This window comes from Leucoraja erinacea, chromosome 24 (assembly GCF_028641065.1).
Source record: "Leucoraja erinacea ecotype New England chromosome 24, Leri_hhj_1, whole genome shotgun sequence".
In the NCBI taxonomy this organism is placed as follows: Eukaryota; Metazoa; Chordata; class Chondrichthyes; order Rajiformes; family Rajidae; genus Leucoraja; species Leucoraja erinaceus.
The window spans coordinates 18,900,501-18,910,869 of NC_073400.1; the positions used below are offsets into that span (position 1 = coordinate 18,900,501).

The following is a 10,369-nucleotide window of genomic DNA, read 5'->3' on the forward strand; positions in this document are numbered from 1 at the left end:
GATAAATTGCAGACTTGATTTTTAAAATCTCAAAATTTTGTAACATTGCTACAATTATGACTTTTAAAAGACATTTGGACAGATATATGGACAAGAATGGTTTAGAGGGATATGGACAACTACAGGCAAATGGGTCAAGTCCAATATGGACAAGGAGGCCAGGAGGGCCTGTCTCTATACATCTCTATGACAAATTAAAATTTGCAGAACCCAATTAACCTACAAACCTGTATGTCTTTGGAGTGTGGGAGGAAACCAAGTCATTCGGAGAAAACTCATGCATTGACAGGAAAAACGTACAAACTCCGTACAGACAGCACCCGTAGTCAGGATCGAACCCGGGCCTCTGGCGCTGTAAGACAGCCGCTCCACCACTATCATGCTGCACAACGGTTCTCTTGCATTGAACCAGTACAGAGTTGATGGGCCAAATGTCCACCTTCCTTCTGCCAGTATTCAAGACTGTAACAATCTCAGGTTCTATTACTTCTCTTTCAGAGTCAACTTCACAACTGGGTTTTAAATGGGCGACGCTGTCCTTTCCAATGGCTCCAATATCTTTTTAATACACCGATCAAATTATAAATTAAAGTCACAATTTCAGCAACATTATGAGATTTATGTTTGCAGCCAAGATTGCTTCTTTTTGTTTTAGAGATACAGCACGGAAACAGGCCCTTCGGCCCCACGCCGACCAGCGATCCCCTCACATTAACACTACCCTCCACACACTAGGGACAATTTTTACATTTACCAAGCCAATGAACCTACACACCTGTATATCTTTGGAGTGTGGGAGGAAACCGAAGATCTCGGAGAAAACCCACGGGGAGAACGTACAAACTCCATACAGACAGCACCCGCGGTCGGGATCGAACCCGGGTCTCCAGCGCTGTATTCACTGTCAGGCAGCAACTCTACCGGTGCGTCACCATGACTGCTATTCTCTCACATCCCTTCTTCTTTCATCCAATAAGCAATGAAAGTTACTGACGAGATAATTAACTGCATTTTCTGAGCCAGAAAAAAACTTTATCTGTAGTGCATCTATAAAATGTTCATAAGAACATTTCATAGGAACTGTGGATGCAGGAATCTTGAGTGAAGCACAAAGTGCTGGAGGAACTCAGCGGGTCAGGCAGCATCTCTGGATGGATATGTGACGTTTCGGGTCGGAACCCTGCCTGACCAGCTGAGTTACTCCAATATGTTCATTTTGTTGTCTCTAATGCATTTCGATGTCTCTGTACTGTACACTGACAATGACAATTAAATTGAATCTGAATCTGAATAATGTCATTCAACAGGCACTATAACTTTGTTAATTACTTACAAAGAACTTGAAGAGGATTGTCGTGTCAGGGTAGAGATATTCAAACGATACGTTGCCAGATTGTTTCAGGGTCACAGCGTACATCAGCGCTGCCGTACACTCGTCGTTGTTGGAAGCTATGAAGTCACCTTCAGGAGTCCACATTGACCTGTTGAAATTTCATGGAAAAACAAAGTTCAAATTTACCACACGTGATAATGCTCCAGTTGATCAATCTTGCTCAGTGCATCCCATTGTAAATGGCAGGACCCTTATGAGCATTGATGTTTAGTTTAGTTTAGTTTATTACAGGTGCACAACCTTTTATCCGAAAGCCTTGGGACCAGACACTTGTCGGATTTCGGACATTTTCGGATTTCAGAATGGAAGATTTTTAGCGTAGATTAGGTAGGTAGCGCGGGCGGCTTGAAAAGTCTGGAGCTGCTGCCTCCTCCCGGGTGACCGGGAGACTCATTGCATAAATGTTAGTCAGTTAGTTTGGAGGGATTTTATGTGGTGGTGGTGGAGTCGGGGTGAAGGGGGAAACTTTAATTCTTAGTCCCCTACCTGGTCGGCGACTCCCAACCTCGCGGAGCTGGGGGCTCCGTCCGGCCGCGGGCGGCGCCGGTTGGAGCTCCGACCCCGGCAACTCTACCCCTGGCTGCGAGGCGCTCCAAATCCAGTGCCGCCCGCGGTCGGACGTCCCAGCTCCGGGAATGTCGGGAGTCGGCAGCGTCGCAGCGCTGGGATACCAGCGGGGAGCGGGCAATGCCTTACCGGGTCGCCGTGCGGCAAGCTCCGGAACGCTGTGGCCGCCGACACACAACATCGCGGAGCGTCGCTGGATTTGGAGCCGCGGAGTTGGGGGCTCCGTCCGGCCGCGGGCGGCGCCGGTTGGAGCTCCAACCCCGGCAACTCTACCCCTGGCTGCGCGGCTCCAAATCCAGCGACGCTCCGCGATGTTGTGTTTCGGCGGCCACAGCGCTCCGGAGCTTGCCGCACGGCGACCCGGTAAGGCATTGCCCGCTCCCCGCTGGTTTCCCAGCGCTGCGACGCTGCCGACTCCCGACATTTGCGGAGCTGGGGCGTCCGGCCGCGGGCCGCGCTGGATTTGGAGCGCCTCGCAGCCAGGGGTAGAGTTGCCGGGGTCGGAGCTACAACTGGCGCCGCCCGCAGCCCCAACGGCCACAGCGCTGCGGAGCTTACTGCACGGCGACCCGGTAAGGCATTGACCGCTCCCCGCCTCTCCGACCAGGTAGGGGACTAAGAATTAAAGTTTACCCCTTCACCCCCCCTTCACATAAAAGCCCTCCAAACTAACTGACTAACATTTAAGCAATGATTTACAGATGTTTAAGCGTCTCCCGGTCTCCAGGGAGGAGGCAGCCGCTACAGTAGTACAGACCTGGGTTGACCGCGGGTCGTTTTGGGTCAAGTTTGGCGCCAAACACGAGCTTTGGTGCGCAGACGACATCTGGAAAAAATGGCCGGTTTTCGGAGCTTTTCGGTTTCTGGAACACCGGATAAAAGGTTGTGCACCTGTATTGGCACGTGTACCAAGGCACAGCGAAAAGCTTTTAGGTTGCGTGCTATCTAGTCAGAGGAAAGTCTATACATGATTAAAATCAAGCCCTCCACAGTGTACAGAGACAGGAGAAAGGGAATAATGTTTAGTGCAAGATAAAGTCCAGTAACATCCAATTAAGAGTAGTTTGAGGGCCTCCAATGAGGTAGACGGGAGGTCAAGACTGCTCTCGATTTGGTGATAAGATGGTTCAGTTGCCTGATAACATCTGGGAAGAAACTGTCCCTGAATCTGGAGGAGTGCGTTTTCACTCTTCTGTACTTCTTGCCTGATATGAGAGAGTAGATGAGGAAGTGAGACTCCGGGGTGAGACTCATCCTTGATTGTGCTGGTGGTCTTGCTGAGGCAGCGTGGAGATATTGTGAATGGGAGGTGGATTTGCGTGATGCACAGGGCTGTGTCCACAATTCTCTGCAATTTCTTGCGGTCTTGGATGGAATTGATATGTCCTGATAAAATGCTTTCTAGGACGTATCTGATGAAAGCATTTAAGGATCTTGGTGTGCAACTATAGAAGTATTTAAAATTGAGAGGGGCATAGAAAGGGTAGCTACTGCACATCATTTTCCCGGGACATAGACCAAAGATGAGAGGGATAAAGTTTAAAGGAGATTTACAAGGCAAGTTATTTTTTTACTCAGAGAGTGCTAAATGCCTGGAACACACTTCCAGGGGAGGTGATGGAAGCCGATACAACAGCACCATTTAAGAGGCATTTAGACAAGCACTGGGGCAGGCAGTGATGGAGGGGTAGTGACCATGTGTCATGTCTACGCTATATGAGAAAAGCCCATTCCAGGGAACATCCTGGTGAATCACTTCTACACCCTCTCTATTGCCGGCACACCCTTCCTGTAATGTGGTGACCAGAACTGAAAACAATACTCTAGTGGGGATTGATCAATGTTTGGTCTAGCTGCAACATGGCATCCTGACTCCTGTACCCACTCTTGGTGAAACTTTCTTCCATACATGGATTTTACCTTTTTTTCTTGGCCGTTCTGTATTTTCCTCCGGTGACACAAGAGTAAAATACACAGAGAAAATGGGGACACATTCAACTGATGAAAATAATCGTGGTATATCTGTGATTCATCAATATGTATCTACGGTCTCTGAAGGTTCCAAATGAGAGTGCAGACTCAGTAGAACACTCTGAGATAAACACAAAGTGCTGGAGTAACTCAGCGCATCAGGCATCATCTCTGTAGAAAAATGATACGTGACGTTTCGGGTCGGAACCCTTCTTCAGATCGCTCTCTTTAAATATAGCAAGGGTTGAACATTGTGCCTTTCAAACTGGGGATAATTTATTGTGCTATTTTCTACCTCACACATTATCATGCGATAACACACAGGCATGTAGGATTAGGTCTATTAGTGTCACGTGTACCAAGGTACAGCGAAATGCTTTGGTTTTGCATGCTATTCAATGAGATCAAATAATACTTGACATAAATATAATCAATCTAAACTCAAGTACAACAGGTAGAGCAAACATTTAGACAGGTACAGGGATAGGATGGGTTTAAAGGAATATAGCCCAAAGTTAGTGTACATGCAGAATGTTGGTCGATGTGTGCAAGTTGGGCCGAAGGGCCTTTTTTCACACTGTATATCTCAATAACTCAAAGAAAAAGAAAGCGCGGAATATAGTTCTCAGCAATATAGCGTAATAGTTTCATAGATAAAGTCCAATGTCCGTAATCGGGTGGAGGTGAATCGGACAGTGTCCCAGTTTATGGAAGAAATGCTCAGAAGGCTGGTAACAGAGGGGAGGAAGCATTCCCTGCGTCTGGTGGTGCACGGTGTTTAGCGTCTGTACCTTCTGCTGGACGGGAGTGGGAAGAAGGAATGACCGTGGTGGGACAGGGACAAAGCAAGAAACGATCATAACAAATAGATAAACATATTTCAGAGAGCATCAGGGGGAATAATCAGTTCTCCAAACACGAGATTGGTTGAAGTGCAGATTTACTTACATAGTACAGTTCTCAGCTGAGTCTTCCAGCGAGGCATCCTGAGCTGCAGCCGAGTTAACAAACCCTGGTGGGACAGTCACCCACTCGTTGAACCCGACACACTAAGTGTAATTTACAGAGATCAATTAACCTGGAAACCGGCATGTCTTTGGGATGTAGGAGAAAACCAGAGCACCCAGAGTAAACCCACACAGTCACAGAGAAAACTTGAAAACTCTGCACACAATCAGCACAATGAAAACCGTAAAACCTCCTTCCCAATTCTTCCCAGCAGCCAAAGCTACAACACTGCAGCTGCAAACCTCTTTCAGGATGCTCCTACGGGCTTCTGTCTTTGGCTATACGACTTAAATGAACTTGCCCCCCCTTTATTGCAGTTTACAATTATTGAATATTGTATGTTTGGCTGTGTGCTATTGAATTTATGGGCCTGCAAAACTGCAGCCAGTATGAATTCCATTATTCCATTTGCCAGTACATATGACAATAATGCCCCTGTCCCATTTAGGAAACCTGAACGGAAACCTCTGGAGACATTGCGCCCCACCCAAGGTTCCCGGAGGTTTTTGTCAGTCTCACTACCTGCTTCCACTACCTGCAACCCCCAGCAACCACCTGCAACCTCCGGGAACTGCACGGAAACCTTAGGTGGGGCGCAAAGTCTCCAGAGGTTTCCGTTCAGGTTTCCTAAGTGGGACAGGGGCATTAAACACTCTTGACTCTTGGTTTCCAATGAAGATTATTAAAGGCAATGTACAAAACTCTCTGAATGGATTTTAAAAAATATCCCCAGGGATATGTGGTTTTCTTTGGATAATCTATGTCATCTGTGCATGTGCTTAATTATCCAAGTTCAACCAATACGCATCCCATGTTAAAATTATCCGTTGTTGTTGTTGTTTACTCCTTCCTCTCTCCTGTTTTCACTGCACCCCAGTGAAGGTGTTCACTTGTGCCTTTGGAAGTTAAGTTGACAGGACAGGCTGTCAAAAGGTGTTTCTCTCTTTCAGCCCTTTTTTCTAAAAATATACATCCAACACTGAGGTTGGCATTTAATAGGAACAGATGGATGTCAAATAAATTAAAGCATACTCTGCTCATTGCAGAATAATGCCTCTGAAAACCATGGGAAATTGTCAGTATTAAAATATTAAATTGAACAAAGGCAAATCTTGGCCTACTGTGTCCATGTTGATCAAAAATAGAGCTCTTGCTTCTGAGGATGAAGTATCTAACTTCAACATAAATTCATAAGTCATAGGAGCAGAAGTAGGCCATCAAATCTATTCCGCAATTCAATCATGACTGATCTGCCTTTCCCTCTCTACCCCATTCTCCTGCCTTCCCCCCCCATAACCCTTGATACCCTTGCCAATCAAGTATCTATCAATCACCATCTTAAAAATACCCATTGATGGCCTCCACAGCCACCTGTGGCAATGAATTTCACAATTTGCCACCCTCTGACTAAATAAATTCCTCCTCAACTCATTTCTAAAGGTAAGTCCTTTTACTCTCAGATAAAGGACTATATTTTATAACACTATAGAAGCTGGCCAATCCATCTTCGAGACTAGGATAGCCTTTACAGTGAGAGGGGAAAAGTTTATAACTGATGCCTGGGTTTCTTTACCCTGAATGTGGTGGGTGCCTAGAACGTACTGCCAGGGGTGGTGGTAGAGGCAGATACGATAGTGGCATTTAGATGTTTTTTGGACAGGTACATGGATATACAGGGAATGGAGGGTGGATCCAGCTATGGATCACGTGCAGGCAGAGGAGATTAGTTTAATTTGGCATTGTGGGCTAAAGGGCCGTACTGTTCTATGTTCTATGTTCCATGTTATCCCACAAAAGAACCCAAAATTATACATGGGTATTATAAAGCCACACAGAAGTACAACAAATAATGCTTAGAGAAAAATACCAGAGTTCAGAATGCAGCATTACAGTGTTAAAGTGTCACAGTAACAGAGAAAAATTCCAGCCTCTGCAATGTGGTAGGTTGGGGGAGATCAGAACTGCACCCTAGCTTAAGGGAGGGCCATTACCAGCAGGGAAGAAGCTGTTCCTGAGTCTGGTGGCACATGCTTTCAACCTCTTGTATCTTCTGCCTGACGGGAGAGGGCAGAAGAGGGAAGCAATCTCCTAACGTGCCATTTTTTATTGTAATTTAAACCAACATGCTCTACTTGAATTGGATTATTGCACTTTCTTTATGCAGCAAAGAGGGAAATGTAAGAATATTCTGTCACATTACTGGCAAAAGCTCCATATTAGAAACATTTCATGGCAGATGCTCTGAATATCTGTGGGTAAGTATTTAATAAAGTTAGGGTGGCACAGTGGCACAGGCACAGCGGTAGAGTTGCCGCCTTTCAGCGCCGGAGACCCGGGTTCAATCCTGGTGTATGGAGTTTGTACAATCTCCCCACGATCGTGTGGGTTTTCTCCGGGTCCTTCGGTTTCCACCCACATCCCAAAAACGTGCAGGTTTGTAGGTTAATTGGCTTCTGAAAATTGTCCTTAATGTGTAGAATAGAACTAATGTGAACGAGTGATCGTTGGTCAGCATGGGCATGATGGGCCGAGGAGTCTGTTTCCATAGTGTATCTCTAAACCAAACAAAACTAAACTAAAATGATCAAACCAAGATTGAAATATGTGAAGTGTTTACCGCATGATGTGCCGCTGATTGGCTCTGGCAGTCCTAGGCATTTTCCTGGCATATGAGGTACAGCCACTCTCCACCTCAATCCACGACCATCACACTCCGTGTATTCAAAGTAGTAATCCGACTGCAAAAAAAATAAATGGTCCATGTCAAACATGCAACAACGCACAGGACACAGCTGAACAAGATGTTGGAACGGTCACATTTGGGGTACTGTGTACACTTCTGGTCACTCCACTAAAGGAAGAATGTCACAAAAAAGGGAAAGACATTTGTGTAGATATATGGATAGGAAGGGTTTGGTGGGAGAGAGGCCAAATGCAGGCAAATTGGACTAGCCTAGTATGCCAAGTTGGTCAGCATGGACAAGGTGGGCCGAAGGGCCTGTTTTCGTGCAGTACAGCTCTGTGATTATATAATGGGTGCTAAAAAGTCATGATGATGATCCAAGTCCGGAAGTTCTGATTTATTGGAGAGGATGAATAGATTGGGTTATTTTTCCCCCTGATGTGTATGAGGCAGAGGGGTGACTTTATAGAGGATTATAAAAATCATAAGGAGTATAGATCAGTTGAATGGCCACAGTCTTTTACTCAGAGTAGAAGATTCAATCCCATTTGCCAACTGTTAGCCTAAATCTTTCCCCTCTCACCTTCAACCTATAGCCTCTGATTCTTGATTCTCCTACTTTTGGAAAAAGACACTCTGCTGCACTTACCCTATCTATTTCTGTCATGATCTTAAACATCTCTATATGATCAACCCTCATGAATTATCAATAGCAACCATTTGACACTTTCACAGTCAAAATAAGTGTGAAGTTTTTACTTTGACTTAAATGGAGAATGATACTTCTACAGAGAGTTTGACTAGGCTTGGGGCTGTCTTCATTGAAACTTAATCAAGTAATTTTAGTCCAAAGCAGTCCCACAAAAGAGTGTGCAGCACAACATATGACTAAAATGTAAACACTAACCTCACAGCATGCACCAATATGTTATTTATTTTGATGTCCACCGCACTCTGAATAAACATATAGCATTATTGTTGTTCACCAGCTTGGAACAGAGTTATATGCTTTTGATAAACTACCTGGCTTACAATACAGATTTTGTTTTAAAATTTTAGTCAAAAAGGAGAAATTTAACAAAGGGAGTTATAGCTGCAGTAAATTGACTCAGATTACATAGCCAAATATTTTTTTTTTACATTTTAACATGAACTTAAGTTGGCTTTGCATTAACTTTTCTTTATGCTTGAAGAAATGCCTCACCTGAGGTATGCCAGGATATTCTAAATGTGCATTAATAGACTGCTGGTTTCCTGTAAGCCATCTTGTTATTTTATATTCCTAATTCCTCTAATCTTCTGTAAATATGAAATGCACCAGGTTTAAGAGCATAAACTTGTAATATTCCATGGTTGAACAAGTTTGTTCACTGATAAATCAGAATGCAAATTTAATACCTACTAATATATGTATGAAAACATCTCACTGAAGGAGTTCGTCCTGAAACGTCACCTATTCTTTTTCTCCAGAGATGCTGCCTGATCCACTGAGTTACTCCAGCATTTTGTGTCTAACCGGTGTAAACCAACATTTACAGTTCCTTCCAACATATCTTGCTGCCACCATCGGGAAGAAGGTACAGGAGCCTGAGAACCATGAGCTCCAGGCTCAAGAACTGCTTCTTCCCAGCAACCAGCAACACTGTGAACACTGCACAACAATGACCACAACCGTCAGCACCAAATACTATGGACTTTGCCCCACTGAGACTGCTCTATGTACATTGGCTTACACTATAATTTGGATTGGATTCAATTTATTGTCATTGTCTCATAAGAGACAACGAAATAGATTTTCCTTACATTCATAAAAAAAGAAAAAAAGCACAAACGCAGAAGTCCACGACACAACACAACCCCACAGCGGCACCAAAGTTAGGGAAGGAACCAAAGTCCAGCCAGCCTCCCCGCCGATCTTCCCAGATGTTCATCTGTGGTTGGGGCCTCCCGAGCACCCCGCAGTCGCCGCCACAGGCGCCCCGATGCTCAGGCCCTCTCGCCAGGAACGATGGAACCCCAACGCCGAATAATGGTAAGAATAACTGATAATTTCTTGTATATTTATTTGTTGTATTGGTGCATTTAACATATCTGTAAAGGTGCATTTTGTTATTCCAATCGCATTGCATAAAACAATTGCACACCCAATAATTCTTGCACAGTTCTGGTCGCCCCACTGCAGGAAGGTAGCGGAGGCTTTGGAAAGGGTGCGGAAGAGGTTGACCAGAATGTTGCCTGAATTAAAGGGTGTTAGCTACAAGGGTATTTGCTGCAGAGTGGAAAAAAAGACTAGAGGGCGTAGCATTAGGGTGAAAGGGCCAATCACACAAAAATGAGATTAAAATTAGCTCTTCACAATTCTGCTTAGTGGAGATGTGAACCGGCCTGAGGAAGAACTGAAATGCAGCCATGTCAGCCCCATTAACATTAATGACAGGAAAATTGTGGGGATGGTGTGAATTTGTAAAAACCAGCCCAAAGCTGGTTCATTTCTATCCCTGGAAGACACTGATACCAAAAACACAAGATACTCCTTGAGAACTCCTTGAGATAAAAATAATATTGTTTATCCATGGGATCAATTTGAGCACTTCAACAATAACCCATCAAAGGTTAATTAATCGTAAACAGGAGAGAACACCTTTACTGCTAGAAATCAGGCTTTTTTTGTTTTTGGAAGGCTCAGCAGATGTTCTGTAGAAACAAGGAACTGTAGTTACGGGTTAATACACAAAAGGACACAAAGT

At 44.7% G+C, this 10,369-nt stretch overlaps 1 protein-coding gene across 1 annotated transcript in view; it reads right to left on the bottom strand.

The window, feature by feature from the left end:
* Window positions 1–4,973, bottom strand: part of LOC129708702 (endosome/lysosome-associated apoptosis and autophagy regulator 1-like) — a 47,256-nt gene extending 42,283 nt beyond the window's left edge. The window contains 2 exon segments of the mRNA XM_055654639.1: window positions 1,334–1,481; window positions 4,880–4,973. Coding sequence (XP_055510614.1) covers window positions 1,334–1,481; window positions 4,880–4,881 — 150 coding nt within the window. The 5' untranslated portion in view covers window positions 4,882–4,973.
* Window positions 4,974–10,369: the final 5,396 nt, after the last annotated feature.